This window comes from Corylus avellana, chromosome 11, assembly GCF_965113065.1.
Source record: "Corylus avellana chromosome 11, dhCorAvel1.hap1.2, whole genome shotgun sequence".
NCBI classification, from domain to species: domain Eukaryota; kingdom Viridiplantae; phylum Streptophyta; class Magnoliopsida; order Fagales; family Betulaceae; genus Corylus; species Corylus avellana.
In genome coordinates this window covers 5,992,101-6,013,380 of record NC_142500.1, presented here as the reverse complement: position 1 = coordinate 6,013,380, position 21,280 = coordinate 5,992,101, and the positions used below count along the sequence as shown (strand labels likewise).

General features: G+C 33.2%; 1 protein-coding gene across 2 annotated transcripts; it reads left to right on the top strand.

Annotated features, from left to right (window-relative positions):
- Positions 1 to 9,648: 9,648 nt before the first annotated feature.
- On the top strand, positions 9,649 to 17,246 carry LOC132165663 (ENTH/ANTH/VHS superfamily protein). 2 transcript variants are annotated; one of them, XM_059576316.2, is made up of 16 exons: positions 9,649 to 9,822; positions 10,454 to 10,570; positions 10,660 to 10,729; positions 10,898 to 10,995; positions 12,017 to 12,158; positions 12,258 to 12,358; positions 13,042 to 13,125; positions 13,536 to 13,586; positions 13,687 to 13,752; positions 13,836 to 13,901; positions 14,004 to 14,084; positions 14,198 to 14,275; positions 15,327 to 15,479; positions 15,682 to 15,757; positions 16,029 to 16,141; positions 16,484 to 17,246. In XM_059576316.2, exons 2-16 carry the CDS (start codon positions 10,472 to 10,474, stop codon positions 16,844 to 16,846), a joined length of 1,641 nt encoding a protein of 546 aa, XP_059432299.2. In that variant the 5' UTR covers positions 9,649 to 9,822; positions 10,454 to 10,471; the 3' UTR covers positions 16,847 to 17,246. The 2 variants fall into 2 exon arrangements, with proteins under 2 accessions (XP_059432299.2, XP_059432300.2); XM_059576317.2 differs by having other exon boundaries at positions 10,446 to 10,570.
- The last annotated feature ends 4,034 nt before the right edge of the window (positions 17,247 to 21,280 follow it).

Here is a 21,280-nt window from a genome sequence, read left to right as displayed (position 1 = left end):
TCGTCCGGTGCCCACCGTACGGTGCTCTCGGTTATAGATCTTGTAGCAGCAAGGTCAATAGGTAATAGCTCCTTCATCCTCTCCTGTAGGGTATACATTAAATTTGCAACATGATAAATAATTAAAGAGGAAACTTCACTTACTCTTCCCAAACTTTCGTGCTTTTTGCAGACACCCCCCATTGTTCAAAAACTCTCACTTTGATGTATCCAAGTTCGATTTCCTTTCACTTTTCCCCTTCCGTTAGGATTTTGCAGTTAAATCAAACGGTCAAATGAGTAAAAGACCTTTATACCCTTAAATTTTTTTAAAATTCCAAATTTACCCTTATTTATAAATAAAAAATTAGGGAAAACTTCACTTATCCCCCCTGAACTTACGCGTCTTTTGCAAACATCCCCTAATCTTCAAAGTTTCTCACTTTGGTGTATCGAACTTTCGTTTCATTCCAAATACCCTACCATTAGATATTGGAGTTAAATCAAACAAAAGAATGAGTAAAAGACCTTTATACCCCAAAAAATTTTTAAAATTTTAAATTTACCCTTATTTATAAATAAAAAATTATTGTTATAATTATTATATTAAAAAAAAAAAAAAAAAAAAAGTGACCCACACTTGTGACCCTCCGATGAGTCAGGATTTAACAGAAAATCCTAACAGAATGTGGTAACTAAAACGAAACACAAGTTCGATACACCAAAGTGGGAGACTTTGAAGATTGGGAGGGTGTTTGCAAAATGTGCGTAAGTTCAGGAGGGGTAAGTGAAGTTTTTCTAAATATTATAATTATTATATTTTTTTAAAAAAAATAAGGGCAAGATTGAAATTTAACACCCCTCCGTTAGGATTTCTTGTGAAATCCTAACGGAAGGGGTAAAGTGGAAGGAAACGAAAGTTATCTACATCAAAATTTGAGTTTTTGAGCAATGGGGGGTGTCTGCAAAAAGCACGAAAGTTTGTAGGGGGTAAGTAAAGTTTCATCATAATTAAAAGAATCAATCAGAAATATTAAATTGAAATAAAAAGAAATATATATTAACCAAGACATATCGGTTATTAGTAGCATACACATCTCTTCCTAACCAAGTCATTTGGATATCTGCCATCCTTATTCTTGTGTGTATTGATGTAAGACTGCGCTCGTGTAGGCGGAGTCCTTGTATTCATGACCTGTGTAAACAAATAAAACAAAAACATAATCTTTGAATAAGTATTCCGGATATAAATTATCAAATAACTTCCATGCTTCACCGTCAGTTGGATGCCTCAATACGTCGTCCTTTGTGCGGTTGTCTGCATGCCACTTCATATGGGGCGATGTATACTGTGACATAAACAACCTTTGTAGTCTTGGTATGAGTGGAAACCATCGCAACACTTTTACCGGGCATTTCTTACTTGACGATATGGGTTGACCGTCCTCGTTTAAATGAATTTTATCTTTTCACTTAGATTTTTCACAAATTGTACATGAATCTAACTCTTTGTTGCCCTTCTAGAATAATATGCAATCATTACGACAAACCGGAATCTTCTCATACCCGAGCCCCATGTCCCTTAGATATTTTTTTGCCTCATAGGTATTAACTGGCAAAGCTCCATCATCCGCAGGCAACAATTGATTGATGAACTCAAGGAGAGATGAAAATATCTTGTTACTAATTCTACCAACACACTTCAAGTTGTACAGATGAATAGTTGTGCTCAGCTTGCTATGTTTGGTCTTATCATATAGCGGTGTTTTTGCCTCTTTAAGCAACTTGTGATACTTTTGGACATCAACTTCATCTGTTTTTTTGACTACGATTTCTTCATCACCCTACACAACGACCTGAGGCTCACAGTTGTCTTCCCTGACATCGTGCATGCCGAACACATCACGCAACATAGCGTGCATATTTCCACCCTGATCACTGCTTCCACCTGCTACATCTGTGGTCGGACGATTCGAAGGAGACGATTCAACATGACCTTGTACAGGCTTCTCATTATAAAACATCCAATCCTTATATGTAGGAATTATGTCTTTCCCCCTGTCAAATGGGCGAGAACAACGCCTGGTGGATAGCGCTGGTTAAGGCGACATGTACACCTTACTCAGGCAGTAAATCTTACCATCAGGTACTGTGCAGTTCCTAACTATGAAGTCCACGAACAATCTACAACTGTCTCTGTATTCCTTTGTACCCCTAGGCTTTGTCATCCAACTCTTGTCCATTGTTGTCTAGGGACATTAGAAACAAATATACGCTACTTAAAAGTAATCAATAAACACATACATATTTAATGGAATTTAAATGCAAACTTAATTACTAGCTAAGGTTGTTGGTAATTTATTTATTTTTTACTCATGAAAATTTCCTGATCGAGCAGCTTGATTGAGCTTCAGCTTGAGAATGGCGGAAGAAAGGAGAAAAAGAAGAAAAAAAAGGAGCAAAGTGCGCCTCAAATATTAATGAGGCATGGCATGCTGCAGGGGGGAGATGGGACATGCGCGGGGGTTGGCTCAAGGGGGATCTTGACGTGCAATATGTACGTGGCACGTCAGCCCTATTCTGGCGTGCCACATATGGCATGTCAATATATATTTTTTTTAAAATTAATATATTTAAATATTTACTTTATAAATATATAAATAATTAAATACATTACATTACATTAAAATAAATAAATTAAAATTTTGTTATAACTAAATTTAATTTTTTGATATTTTATAATGTAATATGTACGTGTACGCATATATATATACTAAGAAAAGTAATATATTAAGAAAAGCAGAGGCTTAGAAAAAATTAAGAAATCTAATTCTTTTGATTTAATTAATTGTGGATACTTAACTAGCTAGCTTGTGGGGTTCTAACACGCAAAAGGTTGATATAACTTTGAATAATTTAGTATGATAAACCAAATTTTATTAATATTTGAACTGCCTTTTAAATACAACTATGATAATATAGTTAGGAAATTGCTTGGCATGCACTACTCAAGGTTCATAAAATTGTATGATTTTCTCTATAATGTATTTATATTATCAAATTCATAAGATGGCATGGCATCGCCAAAAGATGTTTAGGACGTTGATTGATAAGATAAGTGCATGCCTCTCTCATCGTGCAGGCTGGGCGCAGCTAGCAATTAGACTGCTTTAATGTAGGAGAATGACATTCAAAGTAAAATTAAAATAATTAAAAAAGAAAGAATTGATAAATTAAAAATCAATTTTCCAACTATTTTTTAACAATTTCCATATAGTTGTGATCAGTGATGAATATACTAAATTAATTTGTAGAACGAAGTGATCGATCAAATATGTTATATATGTTTATGATTATTTCTTCAAGTCCATAGTTATTTTCAAAAGGATCTCTAGCTAGGTCTATATATATGTATACTTAATAATTATATAATTAGTTATTTGAAATAGAATTAATTAATGGAGGGAAGCATATTGCATGCATGCATCATGATCATTATATAATTAACTTAACTTTATTAATTATATAGCTTATAGTATGTACATGCAATATATTTAATTCTAATGAGAACAATAATTAATTAGAGCAAAAAAAAAAAACCCAACGATCGATAATCCAGTGCACATTATATAATAATTTTATATAATATATAATATAGTTATATATATATACTGCATGCCATGAATTCCAATTGGTATATATATATACCTAATTAATTAATTAATTAGTTTGCATAAAATTTAACTTAAATTCATAAATTATGAATTACTATATTGTTTGTATAAAATTTCATTAATTATTAAATAAAATTGCCAGGTCAAGAAATCCTGACGCGGCAATTTCACACATTAAGAAATCCTGACCTGTGAAATTGCTAGGTCAAAAAATTTTGGCCTGGTGAAATTTTTTATTGACGTGTGAAATTGCCACGTCAGAAATTTTTGACGTGGCAATTTCACACGTCAATAATTACTGCCAGGTCAATAATTTCTGATGTGGTAGTTTAACACGTCAATATTTATTGACATGTTGAAATTTAGCACGTCAATAAAATATATAATTTTTAAAGTTTTAGAATCCTAAAAAATTTATTGACATGACAATGTCTAACATGTCAGAATTTATTGACGTGAGGATATTGCCAAGTCACTAATTACTGCCCTGCCAACTTTGTCACGTCAGAAAAATATTTATTGACATGACATTTTATGCCACGTCAATAATTAGTGATGTGGCACAAATTCGTTTACTGTAGCCACATCAGAAATTGATAGTTTTTTTGTAATGATACTACCTAAAACGATGTCATTTCACTTATTTATAAAACGATGTCGTTTTGATTTCAATTTTTTAAGTATATATATTACCGGTTCGGTTCAGTTTGATTAACTAAAACTAGAAACTTTCTACCGATTAACCGAACTGAGGTTGGTATAACAAATCTATACCGACTACCGACCACCAGAAGTCGATGTCGGTTCAGTAGCGGTCGATAGACCGTAGACATATATTTTACACACCCCTATGAGCAACAATTAGTTGCACAATCATAAAGACATGGGTGCACTAGTCCCACGACCATATGCCCAAAAAAAAAAAAAAAAAAAAAAACACCTAAATTAAGCTCTGATACTAAGTATAACATAAAAACAGAGAGGGAAGAAGAAAATTTTATTCAGTTGTATTTGTAACACGTCGGTAGCTTCCATCTCCAATTAATTTAAGAGTATTGATATTGTTTTGTAGGGTAAGTCATGTTCTTCTGGCTTGGGGCTAATTCTCGCCATCGCTCCAACTTGCTTAAGAGCATTTACGTTAAACTTTTCACTTTTGGTTTTTCTTTAAAATTTTAATAAAATTCACAAAGTATACCATTTAACAAACTCTTCGTTGGATGTTAAATTTAACTTCCAAAGTATACTTTTACGCTCTTTAAATACAAAAAGCCCAAAAGTGGAAGTTAATGTTTAGTGGTTTTAAAAAGTCACTAAATAAGTCAAGTAAAATAAATTTTTAGAGTTTTTTCTTTTTTTTTTTTTTTAAAAAAAATTCAATATAAATGCTCTTGATATTTACAATTAAAATATTAAAAAAAAAATTAAATAGAGGTATGGGATGTCAGTCCTTTTCACGTGGACCCTCTTATACGTCAAATCTTGCACCAGAGAGGGAACCTGCCGGAGAAAAATCTTCTACGGTTCAAAAATGTATCTAACGGTTAACATATTTTAATCGAATAGAATAGTGCCAGCTGGCCAATACCATCCAGTTGTTTTGGTCAAGTAGCCCCCACGTTCACATCCGTTCGATTGTACTTCAGGTTGGATGTGGGTCCCGGAAAGATGCATCAGCATCAGCATCATGGAGGTGAAATGCACCGCAGCAAAACCAAGCCTAAAGGACAAAAGAAATTGCCCCTCAGTTTGCAGAAAATTAAAATGGCATATTGTAGATCTACGACAGGTCGTCACATTCCTTCTTGAATTGTTTGTTTCTGTGAATTCCATAGAAAAGGTTACGATCGTCCTTCAATGAGAAATGGATTTGGGAGTGGGAGTGTGTCTCATTCACATGGGTTCAATACGGATCGCGGCTGGAATGTCAGTTTCGTGTTCCACGTGGCGCATAGCTGTGATGTGACGTGTCCAATAAAGTGCCCCTTGATCCATCATATATTACAACTCAAGGAAGCTGATAAGACCAAGAATTTATGTATGGTTGATTTGAAAACCAGGACAATATATCTATATTATATTAATTTTGAATAAAGAAAAAGAATAAAATCAGAGAAGTCAAACAAATCCACCATATATGTTGTTGAGAGTTTATTTTTCTGCCAACCCAAAAATAAATAAATAACTCCTCTAAATAGGTGACTTTTGACTAGGAAGGAAATTCCTACTCAGTTTTTTGGTAATATTTTTTGTATTTATTTTTAAAAAAAGAAAGAGAAAAAAAAAACTTTGGGTAATGATGAAGGGTATGGTGGCGTGAATGAACAGTTCATGCACGCCAGCTAATTTTTTTTTATATGTATATAATTTCAGCGTGCTCTGAATCATTACTCAAAAACTTTTGATTGCTCTTCAATTTTCTAAAGATATGGTATTAACATTATCATTGGAAAAGTCACGGTGTCATCAGGGTTCTTTTTTTTTCTTGGGAAAGCATGTATTATTTTATAGTAATGTTATTTAATAGCCAAAGTTAGGGTGCCATCAGGGTTCTTTTTTTTTTGGGAAAGCATGTATTATTTTATAGTAATGTTATTTAATAGGTTGTTTATTTTATAGTAATGTCATATCATCATACAACTGTGATGATATGACAGAGTTTTGTATTAACAAGGGCTTGTCAAAAAGAAAAATTAAGAGTTAATTTTTACTGTCACGCCATCTTAAGTATATAATAGTCTACTTAATAACATTTCTCTTACTAATAGCCAAAGCTAGGGTGCCATCAGGGTTCTTTTTTTTTCTTGGGAAAGCATGTATTATTTTATAGTAATGTTATTTAATCGCCAAAGCTAGGGTGCCATCAGGGTTCTTTTTTTTTTGGGAAAGCATGTATTATTTTATAGTAATGTTATTTAATAGGCTGTTTATTTTATAGTAATGTCATATCATCATACAACTGTGATGATATGACAGAGTTTTGTATTAATAAGGGCTTGTTAAAAAGAAAAATTAAGAGTTAATTTTTACTGTCACGCCATCTTAAGTATATAATAGTCTACTTAATAACATTTCTTTTATTTTTATTAGTTTTTGAAAAGCATCTTGGCTATGACGGTTAACGACTTTATTTTTGTCTTTTTATATTTTGTTTTCAAGTCAAATATATTATAAAAAACAATTAAAAAAAAACACACTTCTTAGAAGATTTAAAACACAACGTCACATTATTGACTTTAACGACAAGGCCAAAATATTTGTAGCTATAATCAAGGGAAAGAGATCATGGAGGAAAAAGAAGACGATTCTATTTATGGGATTACTTAAATTCATTAGAAAACTAACCTTTTTTTTTTTTTTAAAAAAAAAAAAAAATAGAATATTCTATTATTAGAAAAAACAACTTAAACACGACGATCAACAGAAATAAGAAACTTTCTCAATAAATCCATGTTTAACACACTAAGAGATACCATAGAAAGATAATCATGTTATTTTAGCTATTCAAAACTAAAATTATGTTCAATAAACTTTAGAATCATATGAGTCTAAAGTTTATTGAACATAATTTTATATGAGTATAAAGGTAACACATTAACTAAATAGGTCGGATTAAGGTTAACCTATATAGTCTTATACCCATGTCTCAACACGATTCAAACCCGAAATGCGACGTAAAGGCAGACAAATTTTGACACGACCTATGAACTTGACACGAATTCAATACAAAATTAGAAGAATTTGACCAATTTAATTAAATAAACCAAATTAAACTGACCTATATAATTTATACTGTTGTCTAAGCAAGCGGCATTGATGTTGAGAATATTAAATTCTTTAAAAGCGTACGTTGATATCTATATAGTTTGAAGCAAGTCAGAAAATATGCACGTTTTTTTACGCAACTTGAAGGAGCTGAAAATGAGCATCCGCCAGCATTTGTTTTCCATTAATTTTGGTATGCACATCACAATCAACCTTAATTCTTGATATAGTCTTATAACTTGATGGACAAGGAAACAAATTAAAATCTGTTTTTCAATATTTTATTACATTTCCATGTTATATTTGTCTTTTACTCTTTGTAAATTGGAAATACCTTCGGCTAGCTGTTATATTTTTCTAGGTTGGCTAAAATTGAATAAGAAAAGGGTTTTACTATTTTTTCTTTTAATTTTACGGTTGCAAATTGGGTCGGGTTCAACTTATAGATGATATAACTTTTTGTTGATATTATTTAATCTCGTTCTCTAAGTAATATTTAATATGTCACGGGCCGCTAGAGACCCAACAACCTAATAACATGACCGCCCACAGCCTAGGTTGCAACTAAGGTCCGACTGCACTATCAACAAAGGAAGTTCACTTAGAACATCTCGAGCAATGTCTTTTATTTTAGCTACTCAAAATATCATTTTTATTATTATTATTATTATAGACAACTATTAAAGGAAAAAGGAAAAAAAATAAGCTCAGTTTTAAGGTGAGTTTGAGGAGCTCGGTGGTGGTGTGGCGGCGGGCGAGAGAATTAGAATGAATGAGAAAAGTAACAAAAAGTTTTTAACTAGGCTATTTTCATTTTTATTTTATTTAATTTAATATTTTTGATTAATGTATCAAACTTTTACTGAAGACGATAAAATTACAATTTTACCCTCCAACTCTCTTTTTAACAAAAGAGCTCAATTATGTTTCCAACTAACCATGCAATAATGTTCAAATTTTTATACTCTTTTACTTTTTTTAAAACAGCAATCATTAAACTGAGAACAGAGGGGCCCTCTAATCCGTTTCTCAAAATGGCAAGGGCAGTTTTGTAGTTTCATCAAAACCCAAGGGTTAGAGTGGAAGGTAAATTCAAAACTGGGTGTCTTTAGGTAGCTGGCAGTATTAGTTATGTTCAAGTTTCTAAGCAACTTCCCTTTCTACCTTAAAAAAAAGGAAAAAAAAGAAAAAGGAAAAAAGAAAAAAGAAACTTCTGTTTTTTTCTCTTGTTCTAAGCCAAGAATTTGTCATAGTCTCATAATCTAAAGGAGTGTTCCTAAAGCTATTTGCTGGATTAGGAGAATAGCTCTCATGCAAATAGCCATAGCTTATCTTCAAACACCTTCACCCACTTTGGCCCTTCATTCAAAAGATGATACTAATAAATAAATTAATCAAATATTGATGATATTAATAAATTAATCAAAACAAATCCTATAAAATAAAATTTGGTGAGCTAATATTCTTGCATTAACATGTTAAAGTATAAGCCCTAGCTTAGCCACATCTGTATTATACCTTAAACAATTAGTCGATTTGAAACTTATTTAGAATCACTTATAAAGTTCAGAAAAATATTGAACTTAGTGATTAGCACTCATGAGTATTTGGAGAATGCTTGGTGTTTTTCTGGTCTTAGTTGAATATTATTTGTTTTAGAAAAAAAAAAAAACAATTTTTTTTTTTTTAAACACAATATTCACATAGGATCATGAGAATATCCAGAGAACTATAAGATCAACCGTAACATTTTTCTTTTTATAAACCACCTTGAGCTACTCGTCTCTTAATATAGGATTGAGGTATTAAATTATTTTGATTGCCGTAACATAATTTAAGTATTTTTTTTTTTTAAAAAAAACTTAAATATAAAATGGAAAGGTTAGGTGTTCTTCTAGTATTATCTTGGTGTCCTCTCAACTGTGATATGACTTTTAAAATTACTAATAGATTAAAAGTCAATAATATAAATCTCAAATTCAATAATAATTTTAAAAATTCCATTAAAATTAAGAGGATATCGAAAAAACACTAAAAAAACACGTAACATTTTTCAATATAAAATTAGGGTGAAATATATTAATAGCCGCGACAGAGAAGTAAAGGAGGCGGTACAAGTTCTTACATTGCCGTATTCTCTGACACGCACAGAGATAAACGACATTAAAAATAGCCAAAATAAATCATTGGAATAATAGAAAATAAAAAAGGAAGGTTGAAATACAGTGAAAAAGAAAAAAGAAAAAAAAACAGTGGAGACAGACGCCGACGACCCAACCAAACCGAACTCGTTTTATTTTCGACTTTTCGCTGGTCGTCGGCAGAACAGTCTCCACCTCTCTCTCTTTCTCTCTGAATTTCTCTCCTCTCTCTGCTCTCTCTGTCTCTGCTTGATTCAGGTGCAGGTAAATTGGAGCTCTCTGATCTATGTGTGTCTCTTTAGTTCTCTATTCTCTATGTTCTGTTTGAATTTTTTTCGTACTTCAGCCGTGGACGCTTTGTTGGATTATTGCATGGATTGCGTGCTTTTCGTTATTGTCAGATCTTTGATGGTTATTGCCGGTGCTTCTGTTTGTTTTTATAGAATCAAGCTCTTTTGCTTGTGTTGCCTCCTGTTCTTGTTGCCCTGTTATGCAATCGTTTCTTATTCGTTTTTATCTAACAAGAATGTCGTCTATGAACCTCTGCGCTGAATTTTTGTTTGATTTTCCTGTATAGATTTGGGAACTTTTTTGTTATTTTAAAAATAAATAATTAAAATAGCGATTTATTGTTGATAATTCGAAGAGCTTGTTGAATTTTGGTGTTTAATGTAACCGTTGTGTGGCCACCGACGAAATGCTATCTGGGTTGGATCTGGATAGAGTGATAACAACTTCATTTTTTGAATTAAAAAAAAACAAAAAAATTGGGTTGTCGGTGAATTGTCTTAAGCTTTGGAGTTTGTTGGGTTTGCTTGTGTTTAGGTCATTGAATTTAGTTTTGGGAGTAAACGACTTCAAAATTAAGTCGTCGGTTTTAATGGTAGAATTTCAGGGTTGAGGGGGAGAGATAATGTCTGGAGCCGGTTCGCAAAACAGCTTGAGAAAAGCACTTGGTGCTCTCAAGGACACCACCACGGTTTCCTTGGCTAAAGTCAACAGTGATTACAAGGTATACTTAATTTGCATCTAGTCCTTTTTGAGGGTTCTTTCAATCGTGGATGTATCTTACTGTCTTGGTGAGGTAAATTTTTTTTGCAGGAATTGGACATTGCTATAGTTAAAGCCACAAACCATGTTGAGCGCCCAGCAAAGGAAAAACACATTAGAGGTGAGTGCTCAGCTCACTCTTCTTCTCTATTCGAGACGGGATGCAAGTTATATATGAACATGGCCTCTCTAGTTTGTCTTTTACGCGCTTGTACCATTGGGGATCTACATGTTGAAGAATGTTTTTGAACGGGGATCTGATGCAATTTATTTATGTTTTCCTTTTCAGCTATTTTTTCTGCTATTTCAGCTACACGACCTCGGGCTGATGTTGCATACTGCATCCATGCTCTTGCCAGACGGTTATCGAGGACTCATAATTGGGCAGTATGTGCATTACTTTATGATGGGATTGATGAATTCATGATCTGAAGCAAATCAAACATTACTCTATCATGCTAAAGACTCTAGTTGTTAACCTTTAGTTTCCAATTTGACCAATAATAAATGTGATGACATTCGTAGGAGCCCTTCAATATATATAGTGGCATTCCTGTATGCATTAGAAGTTATAAGAACTGTGCATTGGAGAACTTCATCTTTAGTCATACTGTTCAATTATTTTGTATCTGTATTTTTAATGATCTTGGTCTTGATCATCATTGTTGAACAACCTTAGCCAATGGAAACCACTTTAGACATGATGTTCATGAACTTCTCCATCCTACAGAATTGTGCCTGTGATTGAAAATGTGGGATATGACATGCATGCTTTTTCCTTAAGAAACCAATAAGTAATTAAAAAGCTGTGAAACAAAAAGGTATGCATGAGTGGTTAATACCCTTGCCCATTGCAGTAGTTTCTCACTGTTATGTTTTACTCTGCCTATATATTCCATACTCTGTAGTCGATTGCCATTTATACTTATTAATTGTCCAGTTTGGATTGGGAGATTTGAAACTGTGAGCTTGATGAGACAGTAGTAATTGTACTTTGAAGCACTCCCTCCGCCCCATATTGTTTGGCCCCCTATAAATTTTGGGATGTTCCAAAATCTATTCCACTTTGAAAAGTGAATAACAAAAATTTAATAACTTCCCTAATTTACATTTTACTTTCTTGGAAAAGTCAATACCCCTTTTTCCATTTGTCTTATTTGAGTTTAAATTAAGAAGGGCAAGTTAGGAGACAAGTAACTTTATATTTGAAAGAAAATGTATTAGATAATGTCCCCTTAAATTTGGAGTTTCTAAGTTGGACAAACAATTTGGGATGTGGGGATAATGTTTGTTGATATTGTGGCGAACTTGATGGTCACAATATATCATGAATGATTGTTGGCTCGAACGGAACTGTTTTGTCTGTGCTTCTTGTCGAAACTCGGTTAACAGAATTGGTTTTTCTTAGGTTGCTTTGAAAACATTAATCGTAATTCATCGTGCTCTGAGGGAAGTGGACCCCACATTTCATGAAGAACTCATTAATTATGGCAGAAGCAGGAGCCATATGCTTAACATGTCTCATTTCAAAGATGATTCCAGTCCTAATGGTACCAACCCACTATCACCCGTCCTTTATTATGTGAAAACATTTTTCTATTGAAACATTGAGTTATTTGTTTATGAGAATGTTTTGATCTGCTGCCCAGCATGGGATTATTCTGCTTGGGTCCGTACCTATGCCTTATTTTTGGAGGAGAGGCTGGAATGCTTTCGTGTGTTGAAGTATGACATTGACACAGATCGCCCAGTAAGAAGTTTATTCTTATATTATGACTTTATTTTTTGGCTTTGGATTTCACTGTCATATTTTATTTTGGCTTTGAGAAAGCAATCGCTATTTTCCATGTGGATATTGTAGTTTGACAATTCAAAATCAAGTGCACAAAAAAGTTTTGGTATGTTTCAATAGGTTAACTTTCTGATGAAGCTAATCAAGGATGTTAAAACCCGCCCCCTGCGCCCCCCCGCCCAAAAAAAAAAAAACTGTGCATTTGAAAAGATAAAAATTATGTCTCTCCTTTTTCCCAGCTCTCTTCTCTTCTTCTTCTTCTTTTTCCTCTTTTTTAGTAGTGTCACACTGGCATTAGGTAGGGAATTACTTGATGGACATATTCTTTTAATCTGTCTCGTCTTTCTCAGAACTGCACCAAGAACTTCTGCCTCTGTCACTATATGGATATGGGTCATGTTGTAGTACACTAAAAATATTTTGGGAAGGCTCAGCGAGTGCTTGAGTACTAATTGTGTGCTCTTGTATTTCTTATTGTAACTTTTCTTCATAAATTTGGGTCTAATTTTATATAATTTAAAGGATCCTGTCAGAAGTTCATTTCTATATTTTTCTTCCTTGCGTTACATTTAGCTTGTGAAACTCTAGTTTTTTGATCTCGTGGCAATGATGAAGAATTAATAGCTGCAAATTTGATGCAGAGGACGAAAGATCTGGACACTGCTGAATTGCTTGAGCAGTTGCCAGCTTTGCAACAGCTACTTTTTCGTGTGCTTGGTTGCCAGGTAATTTATTGAGTTTTTTATCAGTTTCAAGATTACCCCTACATTGGAACTAACTCATCTTTTCTTCTTTACTCTTTACTCTTAGACGGCCGCTTGGCTAGCTCCTTTAGTAATTAGTTTTTTTGACTTCCTCTTTCACTTTTCTCCCTCTTAGGCGCTCTCTACTTATACTTCCCGTGTATATGGGTTGCGCCCCTCTGCGCTTTTGTTTTATATCATTATTACTTATCAAAAAAAAAAGATTACCCATACACAATGTTACTATTAGTCAAATGGGAGTGATGGGTGCCAGTACATGTCAATTCTAAGTCAAATTTTACAAATATTTTGGGTATGTGTGAACTTATAGAATAAATATAACATGATCTTTGAATCTTCTAATGCGTAAATATTGATGAAAATTTGTACAGCCACAAGGGGCAGCACTTCATAACTTTGTGATTCAGTTAGCACTTTCAATGGTAGGTGAAACTTGTAACCATTTTACTTATTCTTATTTTTATCTTTAATCAACATTATTTTATTATCATTTTCTCTGACAGAATTTTATCATTCAAATAGGTTGCTTCAGAAAGCACAAAAATTTATCAAGCTATAAGTGACGGCACTGTCAATTTGGTTGACAAGGTTGGATATAATCTTGGGTTGTTAAATAATAAATTGGGATATTTAGCAAAAAAGTGTTATTATGATACTCTTAATTATGACAGTTCTTTGAGATGCAACGCAATGATGCTATGAGAGCTCTTGATATATACAGGAAGGCTGGGCAGCAGGTATCCTTTTCTGGGAATATTTGTCCTAATATAGGCTGTTGCTTAGTGTTGCAAAGGAAGGAATTTACATTGTGGAAATTTTACAATCTCTTTGTTTTTCAGGCTCAGAGACTATCAGAATTTTATGAAATATGTAAAAATCTTGATATTGGGCGTGGTGAGAGGTTTATTAAGATCGAGCAGGTTGGGTGTCTCACTTGTGGTTCCTTCTGGAACAGATATTTCTGGTCTTTGAGTTTTTCAGTTTTGATTTTTACTAAAATTTTTATTAAGTGGACTATTTCTTTTTAATGAAGCCCCCTGCATCATTTCTACAAACCATGGAAGATTATGTGAGAGACGCTCCACGAGGTTCAACATTTCGCAAGGATCAAGTAAGGAACTGCTCTTTGTTAACTTTATTAGAAATAAATTTTATGTGCATTGTTATTGAAAAACAGGAAAGCAAAAAAATATCGGATATCACTGACCAATAGTGATGCAGGCAGCAAGAAGCTCTTGGAAGAAAAAACTTAAAAAACAGAATGATTTGAAATTATGGTCTTTACTTGATTTGGAGCCTAGTTGGATATCTGGTCCATTCTTTTAATCTTGCTTTTATGTCTATTTGCATTAGAAAGAAGCTTTTGCTACAGTTTTCCTTAAGTTATATTAAAGTAGGGATGATCTAGTAATTTCTAGATTTACTTGAATAGGTTGTACCAGAAACTGATGAGCCTCCCTTCTATGTTTGGGTCCTTTCTTTCTTTCTTTCCTTTCTTTTTTGTTTTTTTTTTTCTTTTTTCCCCTTGTGTTTTAGTCGTTTCCTACTTGGTTTAGAAGTTCTTTTAGTTACTTTTCTGTTTTATATAAGAATCTTAATCTTTCTAAGAAAAAAGCTTAGAATATTCTATATAAAGATTTTTATGCATTCTATCAAAATATTGAGTTCAATGAAATTCCAGCACCTTTTCTTAAAGCTTTGAAGGTGTGATTGCTTAGGGAACCTAGGTGTGCTTGCCTAGGGTCTATCTTTTTGTTTTCTCCTTTAATTTGCTGTTTTCATACCAAACAGCCATTAAATTCCTTCAAGATTCAGTTTTTTTCTCCTAATAATTTAATAATCCCCAAGTTCTTACACATCAAACCCATCCAAGAAGCCTTCAAGAACTTATCAAGGAACCTAATCTGGAGCCGCATTTTCTAAAGATCTGGCATCAAATTGGTATTAAGAGCCCACTATAGTATATTTTTGTTTGCGTTTATGAAGTTGATTAAATTTAAAATTGACACAATTCTCCTTTTACCTTTATTTTTTTCAGTTTTTGTCTTCCCGCTGTATTGAAGGAATTATTTTTCTTGTGTCTTCATTCTTCTGAATAAATAAGTTCTGACCAATGTATATTTTGGTAACTATTTCCTAAATTTTTAATTTTAACCAAGCAGGTGGTTGACAATAAAATTGCCTCCCCTAAGGAAGTCTTGGCCATAGAATATAAAAAGGACCCAGAGGTGCAGGAGGTACGTCCACCATCACCACCTCCTCCGCCTGAACCAGTCAAAGTAGAAACGCCTGTGGCTGAACAGCCTGATTTGTTGGTAATTCCCATTATCTTTCTTCATTTTATTCTGCATATTATCATCTTGAAAAATTTGTAGTTAGGGTGAATCCTTTCTGTGCATTTTTTTTTCTCAAACACTTTGCATTCTAGTGGAATTCTCCTTTACCGCTTCTGCATGTCCATCATCTTGCTGAATCCTTAATTGTTTCCTAAGTAATGCGTTTTTTCTCGGTTGCTAGGGTTTGAATGATTCTACTCCAGAAGCTTCAGAATTAGATGAGAAGAATGCTATGGCTTTGGCAATTGTTCCAGTTGGTAAGGCATTTTTCCTGTTTAATATATATTTAATGATTTGTAGTGTTTAGCCAGCACCAAAGAGGTTGAGAACTCAATTTAGTCCCTGATAAAGTCAACTTGAACTGGTTCTGTTTCAAGATCCAGAGCTCTTATATTGAGAATATAGAGCTCTGGATATGGTAGACTTAAGAGTTTTAGTTTTTTCTGATACGATTAAACTTGTCGAGATTTGGAAATTCATCCATTGATTGGAGTGAGCTCCCATGTTTTGTTGTGGTGGTTGTTGCAGATAATCAACCGACATCTGCTGCCCCGAATCAAGCAAATGGAACCACAGGCTGGGAGTTGGCACTTGTTACAGCTCCAAGCTCAAATGAGAGTGCGACAGCTTCTAGCCAACTGGTACTTGATCTTTTTTTGTCCCCTGCCATTTGCCCTCAAGATATTCTCTATGTTTTCCTTGTTTACCATTGAATGGTTGAGGTAGATTTTTGAGGTTGTCACAGCTTTCTCTAAAATACGATCAGTCCTGTTTTCAGGGTCATAAACAAAAAGTTCTCTCCCCTGTGCACACAGACGCACTTACAAACAAACTAAGAAAACACTAGCACAAGCTCACATCCAAACACTTTCATTGCTGTTTCACTAATGGGTGATCACCGTTTTGTTAATGAATGATACTTCTTCTTTTGGCCAACTATAATGACTGATAATGACTTCCATGTCTGTCAATATTGAAAATAGGCTGGAGGATTAGACAAGCTTACACTAGACAGCCTTTATGATGATGCAATCAGAAGAAGCAACCAGAATGTAAGTTACAACCCATGGGAGCCTGTTCCAATGGCCGGTGCCATGGTGCATCAGACAGCACATGATCCGTTTTTGGCCTCCCACACAGTGGCTGCACCACCTACTGTACAGATGGCTGCAATGGCCAACCAGCAGCAGGCTTTCATGTATCAACAACAGCAGCAGATAATGATGATGGCTCCACAACAACAACAGTCTTTAAATCCTTTTGGAAATACATATGGAGCCAGTGTCCACCCCTATAACCCAGGTATGCCTGTTCAAGCCTACAACCCATATTCAGGCCTTATCTAGATGGTTTTGTTGAAACAGAAACATGGGGGAGAAAGAAAAATTGGTTTTTGGATTTTGAGAATGCAAAATATGAAGAATAGAGAGATGTGTACCATATATTGTGTATGTGCAGTAGTTAGCTAGGGTGAGATTCTTTGTTTAATAATTAGTCAGAGCGAGGGCTTTGGATTATTTGATTATTTTATGTCAATGAAGGTTGGTAATAATGTTTTCCAGACTACTGTCAGAAGTTTTTATGCCTGCTTACTCTTTGATGTTTACAGGAAATTATTCTTGGTAATTTCTCTGTTTCTCCTCTCTTTTTTCTTTTAGGTCTGTTAAGCTTTTCAATAGAGGATAGGAGTGATTTGTAATCGACGACTTTGATACTACATTTATGTAATGAATATACATTTCATTTTGTGGCCTTTTTTTTTTTTTTTTTTTTTTTGAAGTTGCAATTTGTGGCTCCTGGTTTATTTTCCTTATCAGACACCTCTTATTTGTTATTTCAATTAACCCTTTTGTGTTTTTTTGACAGTGATAATGCGTAATCTATTATTTGTCAATCAAGAATACTACAGAGACTATAATTTACCAAATATCAGATGTTTTAGTTGAATGTTGTTCATTATAATCTTAAATTTTATTATTAAGACAGAATGTACTTGCAACCAATTAAAGTTTCCAGCGTTTTACCTTTTGGGAAAAAAAATTGCAAAATTAGTCCTTAGGGTTTCAGGTTGACAAATAAATTTTTAGGATTTAAAAAGCGACAAATAACTCCATGTCATCAAGGATGGTGGTTAAATGGCCCAAGGAAATTTTCAAGTGGTTAAGTACTAGGGTGGGTTCGAATCTTCGCAATGAAGAATCTCTATGTCTGATAAGTATAAATTACTTTGGTTCTCATTGATGTTCTGATAGGGTGGGCGGTTAAGTTATGACTCGGCTGGTCTTCAAGGTGTGCCTGCGGTTTTCGCCGTCTAGGTTTCTCTTGAGCAGTCTCCCGCAAGTTGGTATTACTATGATCACGTCCAGGTTAATTAGTTATAATTGGCATTTCTTTCCAATTTTTTTTATTAAAAAAACAAAAAAAAAAAGAAAAAAGAAAAAAAGAAAGAAGTTGTGCATGCTTAATGCTTTGTAACAAATAACATTCTCCTTACAAATTCGGACTATTTTTCTATCAAGGTCATTATGAAATTACAAATTTACCTTAAAACAATTATACAAATAAAAAAGAAATAAATAAAATAAAAACAGGTGTTGGGTGGCATACTACCCTCATGGTTATGGGGTAGTTCGCCTTCCCTAGTGGTCGATTGTCTTAACTATCTTCATGACTCTGCGGGTGGTCAGCAAAGCATTCACATCGAGTTATTTAAATATTTTTTAAAATTTATCTGTAAAAAATTATTTCAAAATCACTATAAGTAAACTTTTTAAATATTTATATACTTTAACTAGATATTATATTGGGAAAATGTATAACAAATCCCTGAGTTAACCCTTCAAAATTTTAATATCTTTTAAGTTTTTTTTTTTTTTTTTTTTTTTTTTTTCAAAAATTTAGTCCCTGGATCAATTGAAATGACAATAAAATACTTGCCGTTAAAATTTTTTAACAGACGTTAAAAAAATTCAAAACGCACAATTTTACTCTATTAAAATATTAATTTTTTATTAATTTAATTTAAAAAATTAAATCTAAAAAAAAAAAAAAAAAATTAAGGGTGGCCAGGTGCCACCCTTGGCCACCACCTAACCCCTATGGGGCCCGGGGGGGGTTTGGGGTGGCCGCGAGCCACCCATGGGGTGGCTCGCGGCCACCCCATAGGGGTTGGGTGGTGGCTAGGGCCACCCATGGCCACCCTTAATTTTTTTTTTTTTTTTTTAGATTTAATTTTTTAAATTAAATTAATATTTTAATTGAGTAAAATGATGCGTTTTGAATTTCTTTAACGTCTGTTAAAAAATTTTAACGGCAAGGATTTTATTGTCATTTCAATTGATCCAGGGACTAAATTTTCGAAAAAAAAAAAACTTAAGGATATTAAAATTTTGAAGGGTTGACTCAGAGATTTATTATACATTTTACCTATTATATTTTATTAATAATCAACTTTTTTCACTCTTTGCATTAAAAATATACTTTAATTAAGAGGAAATAAGAAAAAAATATGAAAGATAAAGAACATTAACAAATAAATAACTTTAATTTGGACTATTTACATTTAGACAGCATTATTGACAACAGTTAAATTAACATTAAATTGTGAGTTTATTAAATGGTTTATTTTGCAAGTTTTGCTCAAATTTTAGAGAAAAACTGTAAGTAAAGTTCATTGTGAAATATATTATATTTAGCTTAACAAAATGTTGAAATATTATGTCAGCATTATTTACTTACCAAATGTGAAGAAAAAAAATATTAAAAAATATATAACATTTTATCTCCTCTCACATAAAGAATAAATAAATTTTTTTTTAAATATTATATTTAATTAAAAGATGGGTAGCTAAGAACTTTCTCATCTTGTAGTCAAAATAATTCAAATATTATTATGGTTAGTCAATATGCTAAAATGTGACCAAAATGTATTACATCTGGCTTACCAAAATTTTTATTAAATGGGTTATGTGATTTGGGTCAAGTCAACACAATATGACCTGGTTTATTAGAGCTCACAATTTTTGACACGATCTGCGAATCACACATGAACTTAACACGAAATTAAAGGGTTAGGGTTAGAGAGTCTGACCCGTTTAATTGGTTGGATAATAGTACTATATAGTCTTATACCTATGTATCAACATAATCTGAACTCGGCACACAACATAATGGCTAGCCATTTTTGACATAACCTGCAAACCTGGAACAAACCCAATACAAAATTAGAGGGTTAGGTTAATGAGTTTGACTCGTTTAATTTAAATGGGTTGAGTTAGAGTTGACCTATAAAATCTTATATTCATGTCTTGACACGGCTTAAATCCTACACACGAACAAGAAGGAACAAGAAGAAAGTGACGATGTGGACACCATGGCGAAGTCAGAGCAACACTGGAGTAGGGCTCTTCCATTCCAAATCGCCTTCCTCTGATACTGGTTTATCATGTTTGCTCGAATTCTCAACACATTAAACGACAGTGGAGTTGGAATTGAAAGTCGTGTCAAAGTGTAAGAAGATGAGGAGGAGGTTGTCGCATGGTTGTTAGTTGTTACTTGTTCGTTCCATCAACGACATCTATTTGTAGGTGCTCTCAGCTTTGAATTTCCTTCAATTTTTCTTCTCAGATTTCTCTCTATTTATCCCCTTCTTGTGAATTTATCTATTTATAGATACCTACTCAAAAATTTTAATTAGAAAATGGCGAACATCGACACAGCTTATTTATTAGTCGAATAAGCCGTGATTCACCGAATTGCTTTCAAGTTATTCCTTTATTATATATATATAATTTTGTAGAATTATTTTGCCAAGTTTTTATAATGGAGAATACTATACACTCCATCGTCTATCATAATAATTTTTTTTTTTTTGGCAAGACTCGTAATAATTATGCAAACGCTAATGAAAGAGACTGCTCTAAACTCTATACGTAAAATTTTCTGTTAATCAATTATGTTTAATCACATACCATTTTTTTCGAGGATAATATAAGATTTCACATGTTCTTTTAATGAACATGTGATGGCAGTCCAACTGTGTAAAGGCAAGGGCTTTTATCAAGCTCATTTTGAAGGGGATGCGAAAGCCTTTGTGGACGCTGACCTGTGGTGAGAGTGATTGGGGAGGAGTGGGTCATGTGGGGGAGGATTTTAAATCGGCGGCTAAGTCACTTTACAACTGGAAGATTTCTTACGTGAAGCGTAATGGTAATAGAGTGGCAATCTTTTAGCTACTAATGCAAAGACATGCCATAGATAGTTTATGGTTGGAGCCACCTGATTGTATTCGAGATTGTATATTGTTGGAGCAGATTGCTCCAGCTATTTGATTTTTTAATGAGAAATTGACAATTCTTTTTTTTAGATAAGTAAAAATTGACAATTCTTATCAAAAAAAAAAAAGAAAAAGAAATTTAGAACAAAAAATACCACAAAAAGGAAAGCTTCTTGCAATGTTAGTAGGGAATTGATTGGAGCAATAAATCAAGGCAATGGCTTGCTTATTATTAGTGCATATTAAACACCATGAAAGGTTTATAAAATCTAATATGAAATTTTATCATGTGGATGCCTCTAATCTAGCATGGCATTTTACCACCGACTCTTCATACCGGACACGGTACACCTGTTTATTTTTTCTACATAATAATGCTATATTTTATAAACTGTCATACAACTAATAGGACATGAAAGTTAAAATCAACCATTAAACATTTTTTCACAAATCTAACAACTAATTTTTACCATCACATCATCAAATTGTATGTCAATTAACAGTC

Coding starts and splice junctions, on each gene's coding strand:
- LOC132165663 (XM_059576316.2), top strand. CDS start 10,472: ATGTCTGGAGCCGGTTCGCAAAACAGCTTGAGAAAAGCACTTGGTGCT. Junction 10,996..12,016: donor CGAGGACTCATAATTGGGCA/GTATGTGCATTA, acceptor GGTTTTTCTTAG/GTTGCTTTGAAAACATTAAT. Junction 13,126..13,535: donor TTCGTGTGCTTGGTTGCCAG/GTAATTTATTGA, acceptor AAATTTGTACAG/CCACAAGGGGCAGCACTTCA.